Source organism: Engystomops pustulosus, chromosome 2 (genome assembly GCF_040894005.1).
Source record: "Engystomops pustulosus chromosome 2, aEngPut4.maternal, whole genome shotgun sequence".
Classification (NCBI taxonomy): Eukaryota; Metazoa; Chordata; class Amphibia; order Anura; family Leptodactylidae; genus Engystomops; species Engystomops pustulosus.
The window spans coordinates 35,396,275-35,416,759 of NC_092412.1; the positions used below are offsets into that span (position 1 = coordinate 35,396,275).

At 41.1% G+C, this 20,485-nt stretch overlaps 1 protein-coding gene across 1 annotated transcript in view; it reads left to right on the forward strand.

Moving 5' to 3' along the window:
• The first annotated feature begins 9,434 nt into the window (after nt 1-9,434).
• Nucleotides 9,435-20,485, forward strand: part of CUL5 (cullin 5) — a 29,580-nt gene continuing 18,529 nt past the window's right edge. The window contains exons 1-3 of the mRNA XM_072134234.1: nt 9,435-9,575; nt 19,491-19,600; nt 20,295-20,394. Coding sequence (XP_071990335.1) covers nt 9,552-9,575; nt 19,491-19,600; nt 20,295-20,394 — 234 coding nt within the window. The 5' untranslated portion in view covers nt 9,435-9,551. The remainder of the gene's footprint in view (nt 9,576-19,490; nt 19,601-20,294; nt 20,395-20,485) is intronic.

Genomic DNA, 20,485 nt, shown 5'->3' on the forward strand with positions numbered 1-20,485 from the left:
TTCCAGTCCTTTTTGAACTATCGGGACAAAGATGTACAATTCACTTTGGTTTGGTCTAGAGAATCTGTACAGTTTCTGGATGTGTATGTGAGTATAGATGGGAGCATGATACGTACCAATCTATACAATAAACCCACGGACAGGAATAATTTGATTACAGGAGTAGCCACCCCAGAAAAATGGTAAGATCCGTACCACGTAGCCAATTCATTAGGGTACGACGTATTGTGACAATTTCGATCTTTTCACTAAAAAATTCAAAAATAGGGGTTATCCTTAATCTCTTATTACTGAACATAAAGACAAAGTCCGTGAGTTGGACAGAAACACTTGTTTGAGAAATAGTAACAACATACGGATACCGTTTTTGTATCCACATACACTGAAGTAACGAAATTGTGAAGATTATTTCAAGAAATTGGCATCTCTTTACAGATGCTTTTCCTAATATTGTTGAATTCACTAACTTGAAGGATAGGCTTGTGAGAGCCGATGTTGGACCTAGTAGGACACTCAGACAGACATTTCTGGTCCCTCAGAAAAAAGGCCCTGTTTGAAGTGTGTTAACTGTACAATGATGTTGAAAGGGGATAGATTCACTCATCTGACAACCAATTAGATTTTCTCAATTATACATTTTTTGACATATGACTCTGACCATGTAATATACTTGTTAAAATGCCCCTGTAATCTGTGGTACATAGGGGAAACTACCCTAGATTTTAAGACCTGCATGAGTCAGCATCGTTACACCATTAGAAGTGGCAGAAAGGACCTCCCCGTCCCTAAACACTTTAAAGAATGCAACCACAGAGAGTGACAACTTAGGTTCCGACTGATAGATACAATCCTACCCTTGAGAAGAGGGGGAGATAGAACTAAACTACTTAAGAGTGGATACATAAATTGAATACACTCAAACCAAACAGCTTGAATGTAGATTTCATGACAAGTGGAATCTTCTGATGACTGGCTTACCCCTTATATTTCTCTTCTCACCTGATGATTACTTCCCGTAGGTCTTTGGAATTCTTTGGATACCATGATATTGTTTTTTCTTTTTTTCTAGATCACCTACATCACTTTATCTTCACTTAATGCACAGAACATAGAAGTGCTGAAATCATCATTTTTGTGGATTCCCCCAGCCTTTTTTTGAGTAAATTGTTCATTTTGCTCTTATATTATGTCAATATTTTTTATTTATTTCTTTTTTCCGGGAAGATAGGATGTGAGATCATGCAATCGTATTGTTTAGTTATCAGGATACTATACATTATGGGCTTGTAGGCCACTAGGACATATTTCAGTGGCCCACTAGAGATTGAAGAGGCCCCCTATACATTTTTTGTGTCTAGGTGGGGCTTATCCTCTACATTGCTACCTCAACCACCTTATATAGGTGTGTGAGGGGGGGGGGGGTACTGTATGACCCTTGAATTTTGTGGACCTTCATTCAGTTAAAGGAAGCAATTCTAGTATATCCATATATTTGTCCAATTTAAGTGTTATCTGCGATGCCCTGTTATAGCGATTTGACATTGCGTTATTACTAGTATCTATGTTCTCCTTGGATCCCTTTTACCTTAAGATGTACCTTTTCAAAGATGGCGACGGAGATTTGTTTTTTTATTTGCTATGCTAGAAGGTATTAAATGCGTTGTAGCAGGGGTATATATTCCACCTCCTTTTAGATATGACGTCTTGATTAGTTTGATGCGGTTCCTGGAGAGGGTGGGTGAATGTCCCGTATTGGCCCTAGGGGACTTCAACTCTGTTATGTCAGAGAAGAAGGACCGACTGGGGAAAAGGAAGCGGGTAGATACAATCGCGAGAGACACCCCCTTCGCCAGGTTCTGTCAGGAAATAGGCTTGTCGGATGTGTGGAGGTCGCTAAACGGGGATGCGCCAGCTTTTTCATGTTATAATCGCTCTCATAATTCATTTTCCAGGATCGACCTGGCTCTGGCCAATGACTATGCCATTGGTTGGGTGCGGAAAATTCGATACGATAACCGGTCCATTTCTGATCATTCCCCATTGGTTCTTGAGCTGTCTGCCTCAACCAAACCTGCCCTTAGGTTTTGGAAACTGAATGCGCACTGGCTGTCCCTATTAACAGATGAAGACAAAATTAAGAAAGAATTATGTAGTTTTATATCCGCGAACAAGACCTCGGATAATGTGGGATTGATCTGGGATGCGCTGAAAGCCTTCCTTAGAGGGATAATAAACTCAGAAATTATATTTCTTCGAAAACAATGGGCTAGACAAGAGCGGAGTTTAAAAGAGGAAGTTAAAAAAAGAGAAAGGGAATATCAGGCTAATAGCTCGCAAGATTTACTTGATAAGTTTAATAAAGCACAAGAGGAGTATAATAGATGCATTGCTAATAAGGCGTTGCAGAAGTTATTCTTCCTCGATCAGAAGTCACATTGCGAAAGTGGTTCTCCCTCAAAAGGGCTGCTGTATAAAGTCAAAAAACAACAGGAATCAAATAGGATAGCCATGATTAAAAACTCTTTTGGGGAAGTAACCAGTAATACTCGGGAGATTAGTGCTATCTTTCTTCAGTTTTTCCAAAAAATTTATTCCTCAGATTTGGAGGCGTCAGTAGAAGAGATAGGTCACTATCTAGACAATATCCAGTTTCCTAGGTTACTGACAGAAAGAGCGGATAGGCTAGCCCGTCCAGTATCCATTTTGGAACTCGAGGAGTCTCTCTCATCCTCTAGACGTAACTCCTCACCAGGGTTGGACGGGCTGCCCCTAGAAATCTACAACAGATTCAGTTCTATTCTCCTCCCCCTGATAGTGGAGATTTGGGAGACGGCACAGAGAGTGGGGAGATTACCCGAGTCTTGGTACGAGGCATGCATAGTCCTGCTACCAAAAAAAAATAAGGACCCGCTGGAGGCAGAATCCTATCGTCCGATCTCTGTCCTCAATACTGATGCTAAACTAGTGGCCAAAGTGCTTTCGAATAGATTAAAAGAATGTGCGTCAATACTTATACATGAAGATCAATGCGGCTTTGTGGCAGGTCGCCAGGGTAAAACCAATATAAGACGGTTGTTTTCGAGCCTTCAGTTGGGACAGGGGGGGTCGCGCTCCATCCTGTCATTGGACGCTTCTAAAGCCTTTGATAGGGTGGAGTGGGACGGGGGGGTATGCGGTCTTTGGGTATATGTTAGACTAATAACTTGGGTATATATTATGCTTAGTCGACCCACCCCCTATAAATGTTGTATTTCTATTATTGCAGTATAAAAAAAAAAAAAAAAAAAAAACATTCTTGTAAACTAATGTTGTCTTGTTTGATGAATGTACATTTATTATATGATATGGTCAATGGGCACAACAGCTGCTTCTTTCCTTAGAAGGTTCCTGTGTGCTCCTTATTTTTTATCACTTAATTAATCTGTAATAACTGTATTTATCTAATAAAATATATATTAAAAAAAAAAAAAAAAAGATGGCGACGGACCTTCGCTGCAATAGTTCACGCATGCACCAGTTAGCAATGACGACTAACCTTTTCCAATATGGCGCATTCCAGCATCTGAATGATAGTACGCAGGCGTGACATGCACAGTACAGATACACACTCTCCGTCCTATGTTCCGGTCATGCGCGGTTATGATTTTGAGATGCCGACGGCGTCTTGGGCAACATGGGGATTGAATCGCACAGGTGATTTTGTGCCTTAATTAACTGTATATGTACTTTTTACATAATATTGTACTATGTATGATCTTGTTTTGACTATATATCTATGAAATGGAGTATCATGTACATATTGCTATCACGTTATATGAAGTTTGTGTAAGTTCACGGACCTTAGATATGAATTTATCCTTAATTGCTGTATAAAAAAACGTCACTATGTTGTAACTATATAACACCATTGTAACGCTTGGTTCATTGCTTGACAAAGGTTGGTTCACAGCTGAAACGTTGCCAGAGATAGAATAAAAACCCTTCGTTTTTTTTTTCACAATTTTTGGAGCGCTGCTGTGTTTCTGTAATTAATTTATGTACTCTTGGGGTAAGAGTTCATCGGATAGCACCCATTTCCTCCTCCTTTTTTTATTAAAGTCTGTGGTGCTTACCTCTTCTTTTCTGTTTATTCTATTGAATAGATTGGGTATTTAGCAACTGGGCAAGAGTTTATGGCGAAAGGAGGTTGATTTGCTTGCTTTTGTGTTTGAGGTTTTTTTGTAACATTTTTGATACAAATTTTAGATATTTAATACTATTTAAAATACTTATAGGGCACTTTAAAAACTGAAGATTAAAGGGGAATTCCAGGAATCAGCATAATTCATATACAAGTTGGCACTCAAAATAGAAGCTAATGTGTAATTAGTTGTTATTTAAAATTTTGCTCCCCTTAGCAGAAAATGCTGCTGACATAGACTGTAATGAAGAATTAAAATGCTACTGGCCCTTTAATCAGTCCGTTAATTTCCTCCGCGCGGTCCGTTGCAGGACAGAAGATGGCTGCTGGTCACATGTCCACATCACATGTCCTGTACCTGTCTGGGCGGGTCATGTGATCACCACTATGTTTGTCTGTAGTCGGTTGGTTGCAGTGCATCCAGTATGGCCGGTGTTTTGGTAATGGCCGTTACACATCATTACTATGGTAACAGAGCAAGAAGACCTGTTATATCATCACTGGGAGCAAAGCATAAGCGGTAGGAGGAGTTGCTGAGAACTAAAGGATCATGGAACTTCTAGTTTCAAGTGGCGGCCATCTTAGTGATAACTCCACCTACTTTAGAGAGGCCATAAATTTTGTAAATCATAAAATCAAATTATTTAAGCTCCGTTTTGTTACTAATGACATTGAGTATTGTTGTATTTATTTATTTATATCATCATGGGTTTGTGTGTCAGACGTTCATATTCCCGGAATACCCCTTTAACTGATTGCTTATACAAGATACTGTAATACTACTGTATTGTAGAATATGATATTCTTACACAGTATTCGTCACAATGAGCTACATGCAGCCTTGGGTCTGACAAAGACTGGACCCTGTCATTGCCGCTCGCCAATAAAATCCCTGAGAGCGTCAATCATTGCAAATATGATGGCGCCCGTGCACCACTGACTTTTAAATGGTGATGCAGCATTAGAGTAGTTAATACGCACAATTGGTGCTAGTAGCGATTGCAGGTATTAGTGGTGGGTGTTTGTCATTCAGACTCAGTACCTCTATGCCGTACATGTATGGAGCAGAGCGGAGTTAATATTTTGGTTCATAGGTACCATCAATTCACAACATCTAAAATTTGAAAATATTTCAAATAAGTGTAGGGTTGATCACCATTACACTACACATATTTTTTTTACAATTTAAATTTGCGAGTGACTATCGAACTATTTGACTTCTTACTTCAAATGTGCGACTTGCAGCTGACACACCAGGATACTGTGATGCGCTTTGCCATCTATACAGAGGAGCGTTTTGCTCGTTATATTGACGTGATGCATTCGTTTTAAAATTAATATAACTGTTGTTTTAGCCAAGTTACATTGCAATTGATTGGATGGTGGCTAATTTGAAAAAAAAATGGGGAAAAAGGGAAAATACGTGGAAATTTAATAATTTGCACTATAGCACTATGTAAAGATTCTTTTATATAGCACTTTTAATAGAGGTTTGTTTTAATACTCAATTTTTCATCAGCATGACTTGGATATTTTAAATTTTTATATAAATATACATAATTGTTAAATAGATTGCAACAGGATGCATTTTGCAGACTAATACTATTGTTTCTTACTGTATTACACTTATTTGCAACCAACAGTTAAAGGGAACCTGTCACCAGGAGACCCATTTTTAGCACTCCTCCAGTCCCCACAGAGCATAGTACATAAGCTGCCAAAGTACGCTGCCAAAGTATGTGGCTGAGTGAGTAGCGCTTCTGCCTTGCAGCGCTGCAGTCCTGGGTTCGATTCCCACACAGGTCAACATTTGCAAAGAGTTTGTATGTTCTCTCCGTGTTTGCGTGGGTTTTCTCTGGGTACTCTGGTTTCATTACAAACTACAAAACATATTGTTAGGTTGTTTAGATTGTGAGCCCCATGAGGACAGGGACCAATTTGAATTATTATTATTATTATTATGCATAGCCTCCCCTAGAAACATATACAGCCTTGACACCCATGCAAAAATAATAAACCTGGTACGCTTTGCCGCAGCTCCTCATCCTCTTCTACTGCCGGAAAAAAAAACCTTTTTCCACTTTTATCCCCAAATAAGAATGTAAATAAATTTATTTTTAACTTTTATTATGTTTTAACTAGCTCTACGTGTCCCAAAAAAACACCACAAAAAAATTTTAAGGTAGCACGCAAAAAAATTATGGCCCTTAAGCTGCTCACAAAAATTTGCTAAAAATGCCTCACTATACTCACCAATTTTACACAATATAAGTCTGTAAAAAAGTTTTTACATTTTTACATGCCATACTTGGTCCAGTGGAAGACAAAAACACACCAAAAACAATCAAAAACTATATTTGACTGGGGCAAATTGGCTATTGAGGTCTATATTGCACTGATGTTTCAGCACAATCTAACAATGCATGTCACTTGTTCATGTCCCACCCTAGGACAAAGTAAAACAGGGGTCACAGGGGGCAGAGGGGTCCGTCTTTAACTATGGGTCGTCTGTAATTCGGGTGTCCTTAAGTAGGGGACTGCCTGTATCTAATTTTACATTTAAAAAAAGTGAAAATCACCACAAAACACAACATATTGGGTATCACCGCATCCGTAACAATCAGTAGATTAAAATGAAATTGATACTGAACCCATACGGTTAAAAAATGTAAAAAATTTTAAAAACCCACAAAAATTATAGCCTGTAGTATGTGATAATGCAACTCTGCTCTGAATGGCGCATCCTTCCCTTCTACGCCCAGCGATGTGCCCATACAGCAGTTTACCAATACAGATGGGGTCTCGCATACTCAGGAGAAATTGGTATCAAGCTTTGTGGAGCTTTTTGTCATTTCATCCAAAATTAATGTATTGTCTAAAACAAATTTTAATTTTAACTCCTTTTTGTTTTTATGCCTATAAAACATATAGGTTTTGGCAATTTTCATAAAAATGTGAAAAATTTTACCCAAAATTCAAAACCCCAAAACACCCTAGAAATAAATAAAAAGCCATGACAACATAAAGCTGACATTCGGGAAATGTTGCTTATAAAGTTATTTGGGTGCTTTGACTTGAAAAGCAAAGAACTTAGAACTTTGAAAACTGAGAATTTTTCTACATTTTTGACAAATTTCTACAAAAGATATCATATAGAGCTGGCAGCTCTGGGAAGACACTTAAAGGGGTATTCTCGTCTGGGCACTCACATTCAGTTTGATAAATCTGCCATATATAAACATTTCTTCAATTAGATGTTATTAAAAAAAATGTTCCTGTGTGAAGATAATTTCTCATAAATGTAGTAATTTTGTCCCTTAGAAACGAGATGGCTTCCTCGGATACGGCCACGTCTGCTGGAGAGATTGCACAAATAAACAAGAAGGTTTTGTATATGAAGTGTCCTGGAGTTACTGCAGGTCCTACAGCCGTCCTGTGGTAATGATTGCTTGATCCAGGTGGTCAGGCAGGACCTAGTAGTGCATGTCTGGCCACTGCTGCCAGAGTGTGAGGTGGTCGTATCCGAGGAAGCTATCTCGTTTCTAAGGGACAGAATGACTACATTTATGAGAAATTATCTTCACACAGGAACATTTTTTTTAATAACATCCAATTGAAGAAATGTTTATATATGGAAGATTAGTGAAACTGAATGTGAATGCCCAGACGAGAATACCCCTTTAAAGGAAACCTACCACTTGAAGTGGCAGGTATAAGAAGGCAATATCGAGCACTAGCTCAGGGTGAGCTGGTGCCAGAGCTTATTTTTGTTAGCTCGGTGCTGGTAAGCGCCGAGCGCGTACATCCCTGTGCCGAAGCAGCTTCGGCCATAAAGTTTAAAAAGTGTTTTAAACCGCGATACAGCGATTTAAAACACTAACAAAAATAAGCTCCGGCACCAGCTCAGCCTGAGCTGGTGCTCGGTAGTTCCTTCTTATACCTGCCACTTCAAGTGGTAGGTTTCCTTTAAAATCTGAGCTTCTAGTCTCTCCTCACTTGAAAAAGGAATCGCTGCTGATTCTGGAACGCGTTGTGTTACCGAGACACCAATAAACAGATTTGTTGTGAAGTACTCTCCGAATCAAATTTTGACTACCAGTGTGCTCCATATTGACAATCACCCCATCATCCCGTGGTGAGACATACGGGACAGACTGTTACATCTTCAATGGGAGCAGAACATAAAAGGTAGGAGGAGTTACTGAGAACTAAAGGTTCATGGGTCTTGTAGTTTCCAGTGGCGGCCATCTTGGTGATAACTCTACATACTTTAGAGAGGCCATATAATTTAGTAAATCTTAAAATCAAACTATTTGGGCTGCATTTTGTGAATAACAACGTTTAGTTTTGATATAGGTTTGATCATTTATTTGTAGCATCATGGGTTTTTGTATCAGACGTTAATATTCCTGGAATACCCTTTTAAAGGAAACCTACCACTTAAAAGTGGTAGATCTAAGACACATATACATGGTACATTTTCATTAGTCGAATAAACCGCCGTATCACCGATTTATAAGTTATATTAACATTTATCTCGGCGCACTGCACTAGGGCACGGATTCTGAGGTGCCGGAGAGCACGTGACATCACCAAGCTCTCCGGCACACGCGCGCCTGCGCAACTTAGCACGGAGAAACAGCACTAGGATATGGGGATGGGCCTCAGCCTGATCGTGTATGGGTTTCTATGGATTTCAAGTGATCAGCAACCATGACACGATGTCTTGCATTGTTTTAATGCAAGACACCCGATTCTGGTTATCGATTGTGTGCATTTCCAGGGGAACACATACGCAATCGGGCCAAGACCCACTTCTCTAACCTAGCACTGCGTTTGTGTGTGACTGCACCCTTACGAGAGAAAAAAACCCACATACTCTCACCCCATGACCTTCCCAGATTGACTTGCGGGGCAAATGGTGGTTTTGAGGCATTTATACATTAGTTCACAACCCCAACCCTTCCCTAGACAAATTTTCATGACTAGCTGCGCTAAGCCGTCCTGTTCCTTTACACGAATGTGACAAAAATATAATAAAAATGAGCTTAGAAATTTTTTCATAACATGCGAACTCTCACACGACCCAGAACCTCCCAAACCCACTGCCACCACAGACTGACACTTCCCGCGCAAACGGCTGTTTGTGGTATTTATACATTCGGTCTCCGCCCACAGCCGTCTCCTGACCAATAGCGAGTCTAGACATCGTGACCGACAGCGCCGAGCTGTCGCCTTCTCGCTCACGCGAAAGTCACGTGATCAAAAGAAAAAAAAAAAAAATCTAGGGCTCTGCGGAGATCTCGCGGGATGTGACGTGAGCGAAGGGGGAGATCTCGCGGGATCCGGCGGGAGGACAAGTTCAGGGAACATGGCGACGTCTCATCTGTTAAAGGTAAGGAGCCCTCCCCCTGTGATGTGCGGAGACGCTGTGCTGTGGTCCGGGTGTGGAAGCCGCCTGCAGGAGGAGTGCGGGCTCTGGTGCCTGGCTCCGGCCTTGTCCCTGCGCTGTCAGCTCTGCTCCTTCTGCTGTCAGTGACAGGACCGGCCGCAGCCGTGCACAGCTCCCTGTCACTGGAGCTGCCCCTGTGTGTGAGCCCTGAGCTACTGGGACTGGCCACAGTAACATGACACAACCTCTGTAATGGAGGACACTTAAAGGGCTTGTCCATGATCATGCTCCTGATGTTGTCACATTTATATCAGTGGGCGGCACGGTGGCTGAGTGAGTAGCACTTGTGCCTCGCAGTGCTGGGGTCCTGGGTTCAAGTCCCAGGTCAACATCTGCAAAGAGTTTGTATGTTCTCTCCGTGTTTGTGTGGGTTTCCTCCCTCACTCCTAAACATACTAGTAGGTTGATTAGATTGTGAGCCCCATTGGGGACAGGGACCGATTTGGCAAGCTCTGTGCAGCGCTGCGTAATCTGTGTGCGCTATATAAATAAAGAATTATTACTTATTAGTGGCCCTTGTGACAACACAGTCATGTGACCTTATATTGTGTTCGCAAAGTAATATCAACCATCAGATAATGGGGAGACACATCCCTACCGCTCCGGCCCGCTCAGGGGCTTTTTAATGCTTAACCCCTTAAGGACGGAGGGTTTTTCGGCTAATTTCTCGCTCTCCAACTTCAAAAATCCATAACTTTTTCATTTTTACGTGTACAGACCTGTGTGAGGGCTTATTTTGTGCGTAACCAATTTTACTTTCCCGTAATGTTATTTATTTTAACATGCCGTGTACTGCGAAGCTGAAAAAAAATTCCAAATGTGGAAAAATTGAAAAAAAAACGCACGTGCGTCACGTTCTTGTGGGCTCAGTTTTTACGACTTTCACTCTTCGCTCCAAATAACACGCCTACTTTATTCTTTGGTTCGGTGCGATCGCGGTGATACCAAATTTATATAGGTTTTATTGTGTTTTAATACATTTTCAAAAATTAAACGAATGTGTACAAAAAAGAAAAAAAATTTTTTGCCATCTTCTGACGCTAATAACTTTTTCATACTTTGGCGCACGGAAATGTGTGAGGGGTCATTTTTTGCGTAATGAGGCGACGTTTTCATTGCTACCATTTTGAGGTCTGTGCGACATTTTGATCATTTTTTATTTCATTTTTTATGTTATGTAAAAAGGTGTAAAAGTCGCATTTCGGACATTTGGGCGCCATTTCCCGCCTCGGAGGTCACCGCCGGCCGTAACCGTTTTTATATTTTGATAGATCGGGCATTTTGGGACGCGGCGATACCTAATATGTCTGTGATTTTTACTGTTTGTTATGTTTTATATCCGTTCTAGGGAAAGGGGGGTGATTTGAACTTTTAATATTTTATTAATTTTTTTTATTTTTTAAACTTTTTTTTTTCTTTTTTTTTTCACTATTTTTTAGACCATCTAGGGTACATTAACCCTAGATGATCAGATCGCTCCTACCATATACTGCAATACTACAGTATTGCAATATATGGCGTTTTTGCAGGTCTTACATTACAATGAGCCACTGGCTCATTGTAACGAACCTGCATAAACCATGTAGCCTCGTGTCAAGAGAAGACACGAGGCTACCATGGTAACCGGTCGCCGCCCCCCGATGACGTTCGGGGGCGTGGCGATCGAAAAAAAGATGGCGGCGCCCGCGCGCCGCCGTCTTTTAAACGCCGCCCGCGACTTTGCGGGCGGCGTTTAGAGGGTTAATAGCCGCGATCGGTGCAAGCACCGACCGCGGTTATTAGCGGTGGGGGTTTTGTGCAAAATGCAAAAACCCCCACCTCTGTATGAAGAGGACTCAGCCCGTGAGCCCTCTTCATACATCCCTTATACCTCTGCGCCGTAGAGCTACGGCGCAGAGCGTTAAGGGGTTAATATTATTTTATTTAGTTGTTGTTGTTTTTTTTTTATATATTTTTTTTTTTTGTCACTTTGACACTCGGTTCAGGTAATGCGCCAAAACTAGTCGAGTCAATTATTGTTGCACAGATTCTCTGTTATTTTATGATCAGAAACATCCCTGAGATTAAGTAATGAAGTGACTGCTTGTACTACTAATCTCATAAAGGTGGAACATTCCTTTAATATGGCAAATGTATCGATTTCAGATTAATTCTTCTGTACAGTTGGAGCCACATGGGGAGCAAAAGTAGACAGTCTGATGTTGTGGATGCGATTAAATACATTGATGTGTCCGTAAACATAAACTTTCATGGACCTGTTTGTCCTGAACTAAACATTGTCCTTAGATGCAGACCCCCAGCATCTAGGTCTCCCCGAATCCCCACAGATCTCTTCCTCCATATACTCATATATGATCATGTTTTTAGTTACTGATCCATCTCCCAGAAGTCATCAGGATTGTCACATTGGTCTTATTTCACAGACAGAATACACTGGTGTGAAGGAGATTAGTTTTAGGACTAATTCACACTGCTGTGTTTGGTCTTTGACCCATAGACCATGCACTGGCTGGATTTCAGACTGACCACAGTGTCCAGAATGGGACTCCAAGCATCATAATGAGATAGAATAGAAGAAGTCCCTTCTCCCCAGCACAACAGCAGCGCTCCTTGTATCACATTTGGAGATAAAATAATGAGGCCGTGCCCATGCCTCATGGTGCGTCCACACATTTAGTTTTTCGGATGCAGTTTTTTTGATGTCCAAACCAGGAGTGGAGTGATAAAAGAGGACTATGTTCGCACCCATTATTATCCACACCTGCTTTTGGCTGAACATGTTTTAAAATAATCCTTAAAGAGCATGTATGGAAATGAGTCTGAGGGGCTCCAGACTCTATGGCCGGCGCCACACGTGGCGCTTTTGTCTGCGCTTGCAAAGTTGCGCCCACCGGGGCGGGCCTCGGCCCGATCGCATCGGCGTTTCCATAGAAACGCCGATGCGATCGGGCCGAGGCCCGCCCCGGTGGGCGCGACTTTGTCTGCATTTGCGCTTGCAAGCGCAGACAAAAGCGCCACGTGTGGCGCCGGCCTATAGGTGTTAATGGAGACTGGAGCTCCTTAGGCTCATTTGCATACAGTCTTTCATCCTGATGATGGATGTCCTTTAATTAGGATGCCCTTCAGTCCATGGTCTGGGTGATGTAGCATCTAAGTACCAGGAGAAATGGGTGGTAAGACCCTTAGGGCCACAATATGGACTACCTCCTTCCTAATATCCAGGGGAGTCCGAGGCAGTAGCTGTTTGTGTCTTTTCTAGTAAGAAAAGTCTCCACAAACACCCACTGCGTGGGGCGCCGCCATCATGTTGGAGATTGCCGCTCCCCGTGACGTCATCGGGGAGGTGCGATCCGTTGCCATGACAGCCTCGGGTCTTCTGTAGACTCGAGGCTGTCTCGTTTCAATCCATTGATTACAATGTGCGATTTGCACATTGTAATGCATGAGGAAGAAAATCCCCATATACAGGCGGTCCCCTACTTAAGAACACTCGACTTACATACGACCCCTAGTTACAAACGGACCTCTGGATATTGGTAATTTATTTAGCTTTAGTCCTAGGCTACAATAAACAGCTATAACAGGTATCAGAGGTGTCTGTAACGAAGCTTTAGTGTTAATCCTGATTCTTATGACGATCCAACATTTTTAAAATCCAATTGTCACAGAGACCAAAAAAGTTCTGGCTGGGATTACAATGATAAAATATACAGTTCTGACTTGCATACAAATTCAACTTAAGAACAAACCTACAGACCCTATCTTGTATGTAACTCGGGGACTGTCTGTACTGCTATGCAGTAGTATGGCAGTATATGGTAGGAATGATCAGACAACCTAGGGTTTAAGTAGCCTAGGGAGTCAGAAAAATAGTAAAAGTAAAAATTTAAAAAAAGTTTAAATAAAGATGTATAATAAAAAAAAACTTGAATTCCCTAGAACTGATATAAATCTAAATAAACAGTGAAAATCACAAACACATTAGGTATCGCCGTATCCGAAAATGACCATTCTATCAAAATATAATAACCGTTTTTTTCACTGCATTTAACCCCGTAACGGAAAATAGCGCCCAAAGTCAAAAAATGGCACTTGCCATTTTGAAAAATATAAAAAAAATCAAAAAGTGATCAAAAGGTCGTACAGTCCTAAAAATGGTAGCATTGAAAACTTCATCAAGATACCACCCACAGCTCTGTACACCGAAGTATAAAAAAGTTATTAGTGCCAGAAGATGGCAAAATAAAAAAAAAAAATTTCAACACAAGTTTTTAATTTTTGTAAATGTATGAAAGCATTATAAAACCTATATAAATATGGTGTCCCCATGATCGCACCGACCCACAGAATAAAGCAGACATGTCATTTGTGGCGCTCAGTGAAAGCCATTGATTCCAAGCACACAAGAAAACACTGCAAATGTGTGTTTTCACCAATTTCACTGCATTTGGAATTTTTTTCCTGCTTCCCAGTACACGGCATGGAATATTCAATACCATCATTATGAAGTGCAATTTGTTACGCAGAAGACAAGCTGTCACACAGCTCTTTACGTGGAAAAAAAAGTTATAGATTTTTGATTGTGGGGAGTGAAAAATAAAAATTAAAAAACTAAAAAGGGCGAGGTCCTTAAAGGGTTAAAGGACATCTACCACCAGGATGAAGGCCTTTATGCAAACGGACCTGCATACAGTCTTTCATCCTGGTGATAGAGGTCCTTTAAGCCAGGATGCCGCGCTGCAAAATGCCTTAGCTGCATGTCTGCAAAAATCATCCACCTGTCATCCTCAAAAAAAAGGGCATCTACCAGCAGGATGAAAGACTATGCAAATGAGCCTGAGGGGCTCCAGGTTCCAAAGGTGTTAATGGAGCCCCTATATACATGAAGCAGACAGCGCCGTTTTCTGTGTAGTGGCTGAGCAAAATTGCATCTTCTTCATATAAAGGGAAGTTCATTCTGCAGTAACTGGGTCTGACCACTACAATTAGAATGGTGTCTGTTTCACTTCATAGGCTCGGGGCTGCACTTGGTGACAGCTCAGCTCCTGTACATGTAACAACCTAAGCTTTAAGAGAATAACCCATCAGGTATTAAACATTCTGCCTTACTATGCCACTATCACTTTCTACAATGCACAGGTCCTGTAAGGACTGAGGAAGGTGGTGACTTTAAAGTTGTGGGGTTGTTTAAAATTTTTATTTTTTTTTCAAATAAAATTTATTAAGGTAAAAAAAAGCATAGTACACCCATTAAGTAACCCTAGGAAGAAGTGGTAAATCTATTTCAAATGGATCCTAGGTACACTTTAAAGGGGTTGTCCAGTTCTTTTCAAAAATTTCTATGTTGCTGGGAGGGGGGGCTGCTTAAAAAAATAAACCTGTACTTATCTCTGCGGTCTCTTCCGCTGCCGTCTCGCCGGTCTGTGCCCTTATTTGTTTCCAGGGTCACGGAAGCTGCGCTCGGCACAGACTTGCGGAAGGGACCGTGGAGGTAAGAACTGGTTTATTTTTTTTTTAAGCAGCTCCGTCTCGGCCACATAGAAGTTTGAACAGTCTTGGAGAACCGCTTTAAAGATTTAATTATACATTTTTCTCCCTTTACATTGCATGGGTTAATAAAGTTTCTCCAATTGAAATTCCTCCAGTAAACTCCATTACATCCATTAAAGGCGGTTTCCCAGGCTATTGATGATCTTTTCATAGGAGTAATCATCAAAATTACCTCAAGGGGGAGCACCTTGTGTGTTGCCCACCAATCAGCCCATTCTGCTGGTTAAAGTACACAGCTGGGTTGCTCCTCACCCTTCCCCCTCTTCATCGGAAGCTGATATGTCCCATATTTTGCACGGTGGCCGCCCCATTTAGGTAACGGTGTGATGAGGCACAGTGGGGGAGATCTATCAAAAGTGTCTGAGAGCAGAACTGCACTAAAAGTATTTCTGTCTATATCTGCAACCACTTTTGAGTAATATGTCCCAATATCTTGGAAAATAATTTTTGTCAGCTCCCTTAGGTGAAAATAGTAGCTATACAGAACTTGTGCTACTGTCCCCGATGACCAGATACAGTGTGTGCACTGTAGGTCACATATGTGAGCTAATGCTGTAAGCCAGGGGACGGCTGCATTTATTTATAGAAGGGGACAGGGGCTCAGCTATTCGCATCGCTGTCTGGTTTCTGTTTCCAAAGTTTCTTGTCCGAGCAGACTTGACATTTGACATGTGGGAAAGATTTAGAGATTAAGTTTTTGTGTTGCAAATTAGTTTCTCAGTTAACCTATTTCCAATATAACAGGGCTGCGGGAGTTTAAAGGGACAATATGTCGCAGGCTCAGGAGCTCTAATACGGTGCGCAGGGCAATATAGCCATTAATGTAGATGACCATATTGTCCATTGAAGTGAATGTGGTTGTGTGCTACCTCTATTAAAACTGTATGGAATGGATGGCACACGGCCGTTAAAAAAGGAAAAAACACCTTTTTTTTTTTTTTTTTGTCCACTTTCCCTCCACAAAATACTAAGGCTCCATTCACAAGTGACGGTTGGATTGCGTTTCTAAGTTAATGGAAAGGAGGAATATTATTTGTGTAGTGAAAATTTATACCATATTCCAATATACTTTCTGTATCAATTCCTCGCTGTTTTGTAGATCTCTGCTTGCTGTCATTCTATTCATTGGTTACTTCCCGTGGATAAAAAAATCTGTCCCTGGTCATGTGATGTCACACAGGAAGTAAATATAGAAGCTTCCTATAGAATGAGAGAGATCTAGAAAACAGCGATGAATTCTTACTGAAAGTATATGAACATTCTATAACTTTTCAATATCTTTTATTTGTGGAATTTGCCAACAACTTTAAAGCTCACCTGTCACCAGGAATGTCATTTTTTTTCTAACCTTTTTTTTTTTTTAAACTTTATTGAAGAATGTACAAACAATAGAGTATAGTTGTCATCACATGCAAACGTGTTAATGCAATGTTATACAGATGATACAATAATCTTTACCTTCAAGTATGACAACATTTAACTACAAATCCGTATCCTACAACTAGTAACCAAGTAAAACCTATGAAACCATCGACTGAGGTCATACGTTAAATCCTTCTATCTGCAGATACACAAATTTAGACCATGGAGGTCAGAGGCAGAAAGGGCAGGGACCCTCCACGGCAGGGAGTTAGATGAATAGTAAAGTACCACAGAGCAGTAGTACAATAGGTTTTATATTCATACCAGCCACAATATCTTCTGGGGAATAAGAGGTGAGTAGAGAGTCACACAATCTCTTCCATATATTATCAAATTCTGCAGGGCAATCTCTGCGTTTATAGATAACCTTTTCATAGGGAACAATCTGATTCACCAATTGCTAACATTGTGAAAGCGAGGGTCTAGTGCTGTGATGGCGAACCTTTTAGAGACAGAGTGTCCAAAATGTAAACCAAAATCAACTTATTTACCGTGAAGTGCCAAAATGGCATTTTAAGCTGCAACTTATTGCTACCGGTTCTTCCACATCATTCAATCGTATCGGCCCCCTGAGGCCACCAATAGAGTTGAAGGAAGGAGGACAAATTCAGAATGTCATTGTAACTTCTCTCCAGGGTCTCTCTGTACAGGATGAATGGTAGGTCCAGCAGGATGAGCTCCAAAGATAATGCAGTTCTGTTAACACCTGGGGCGATGGCCTGAGTGCCCACAGAAAGGGCTCTGAGTGCCACCTCTGACACCCGTGCCATAGGTTTGCCATCACTGGTCTAGTGTCTCTTATCCAGTGTAAGGCAGTAGCTTTCCTGGCTAAGAACAACGTCTTCTGCAGGAAAGTTCATTTATGATGAGTCTAATCTTTCACATCTAAAACGCCAAACAGGCATACCAGGGAAGATCAGAGAACAGGTCCTGTCAGAAATAGTGACAGTAGGTTTACCATTGAATCCCCTATGTGGACCGGTCCAATACATATGCCAGAAATCTGCTGGCGTGTGTGTACAGCGCAGGCACTGAGGTGATGTCAATCTACCCGTTTTGCGAAGATGCAGGGGTGTCAAATAAATTTTGATGAATGATATCTAACTGCGTCATCTTATTGTTGGCGACAGGCAAGACTCCAAGACATCACCAATTAGATCATCCTCTTACTCTGGGATTAGGCTCTTCCATTTCTGGATTACTGGTAGCTCCAAATATATAGTGGAGATTATGCCCCCTGGACCCTGCGATCTTCACCGCTCCAATAAGTGGGTATGAAGGAAAGTCAGGGAATTGTCTTCATCGCGTGACGCAATTGTAAATATATATAAAAATGAACTCGCTGCAATTAATACTGCGCCATCTGCTCAAAAGAAAGAAGAACATTATCCCTAAATAAAGTGCCACGGGAATTTACCACCCACCATCCTGCAGTTGATGTAAGGTGCAGTAAATTCTCCTCATGCCATAGAGGAGTCTCTGACGGGGGTATCAGAAAAGGGGCATAAAAGCGAGAAATGTCATTTTTAGCAGGTGGCAGGTTCCAGTAGCCTCCGCTATTCTGAGGTTTATCATGATGGACTTTGATGGTAGATTTCCTTTAAAGATGTTATCTCTTATTAATTTATTTTTTTCTAGAAGGTTTTCTGGTGGTTTAGTGGTTCCTTTTACTGCTCTTTTTATAGAAAGTGGTTTTTAAGTTTTTGACTTCCCTAAAGGAGAACTGTAGCTACATTTTTCACAAATACACACGAGCCGCAGGTTCCCAATAGAGCCCTAGTGACAGACACCCTTCTTTATACTAAAAATTGTTCCCCTCAGATTCTCATATACTCAACTTTTTAAATTTACCTGGTATTCAAGAATGTCTGTAGCAAGTCAAGGTGGGCGTGGCCTCCTCGGGCTGAAACCAGCTCCTCCCCATGCTTTCTCTGCACGCTGCAGTAATGTCATGTGACCATGGCAATATCATCGCAGGTCCTTTAGCATCCTAACATTAGCAAACTGTACACAAGGCATATATCAGATGAAATCACTGCAGCCCCGACTCGCTCCTATAGATCCGTAGATACCAGGCAATTTTATGTATAATCAATGTTTATTAGAATAAACACAAGCAAGAATAAAGACAGGTAGGTAATGGCATAATATGACTGATTGCGCAGGATCAGGTATATTGTAAGATAAACATGCTTGGAGGTAAGGGAATGAATTCACAGCCTGAAGCATACCCTAAAAAGCCATCACAATTGAATAATTCTTGCAATAGCAGGCTTTTTTAGAAGTCTGATTTTATGGGGATGTGAGGGAAACAATTTTTAGCTAAAAGAAGGGTGTCAGATAGTTACTACGGCTCTATAAGAACCTGTCACTATCTGTATATGTGAAAAATTGTGGTGACCGGTTCCCTTTTAGAAGGACCTGTCATCGCTCCTCGCTTGTTTGTTTTATTAATTATTTGTACTGTGTAATGTGACAGTATAAAACAATCTGTTCTTATAACTCAGTGTTCCTCTGTAATTACTCGGTATTGCGACTAGGTTAGCCAAAGGCTTCCATTCATCATCCAGAGGCTACAATCATTTTGGCCTTCATTCACTGTTATAACATTACAAGTAATTCATTTAATAATACATGGAGGTGCAGGGTCTGATGGGAGGAGCAGGACTCATTTTCATTGTATTGCTGGAACCTGGAGTCATGCTCCGCCCTTCTGACCCTGCACAAGGTGTAATTCAACGAATCAGCTGTGACTAAAGTGTCCCTTTAAATGTGTAGGCTTTAACAGAGTCTTGTGATTCTATGATGTCAGAGGCATCAGAGGGATGTCCTGCATTGCAGTTACAGAAGACCAAATGTTGATATTGTCTTTCTTTTCTTTTTCAGAATAAAGGTTCCCTTCAGTTTGAGGACAAATGGGATTTTATGAGACCTATAGTTCTGAAGCTTTTACGCCAGGAGTCTGTCACAAAGCAGCAGTGGTTTGATCTGTTCTCGTAAGTATTCCGACTCCATTATACATGCTTAGGCCCCCTGCACACGAAGGTTATGACGCCTATAGTGCCCGGCGGCGGGACGAGAGCATGCTCTATCTTTTCTTGTAAGTATGGCCGGGCACCAGGCGCCACCCCACCCTCTCTCCAAAACGTGCGCAGGGGGCTTTACAGTCTTCGGGCTCCTGTACACTGCTGTTTTCAGTCCTGAAAGGGGATCGGCACTATTTATTACACTGCAAGTCGCTCGCTGATCTGAACTGATAGTGTTAAACATCTTTATAATCCTCGGGGTCTAATGTTGGAACTCGAAGCAAGATATGTGATATTTTGTACTTGTATTTGTTCCTTTACTAATGTAATATATGTGAACCCCTTAATGGTTGTACAGCACCATGGAAATACTAAGGATACAGCTCATATTCTTAGTCTTTTTTCAGAAATAGACATACCCTATAACCTTTTAAAGGAAACCTGCCACCGCGGATCTACCAATTAAGGTAGAGGTGGTAGGTGCCTCTATTGTAACGTGAGGATAGCCCTTCTAAGGGCTAATCCTCACATCCCCTGTATCTTTTTATAACTTTTATTCCCCTAATATGTAAATTTTCTAAAGAGGTTCCGAACAAGTTAAAATTTTCTTCTGTATAAAACTGAGAATTTCATTGCTGAACGCTCATCACGTTTTGTTTTCCAGGGATGTGCATGCAGTCTGCCTATGGGATGATAAAGGTCCAGCAAAAATTCATCAGGCCTTAAAGGAAGATATTCTAGATTTTATCAAGCAAGCTCAAGCTGTGAGTGCGATGCTATTTTAGTACAAAAATTATTGAGTATTTATTACTAAAATGTGTGTAAACTTAACACTGCCACATATGGGCCGTTGTG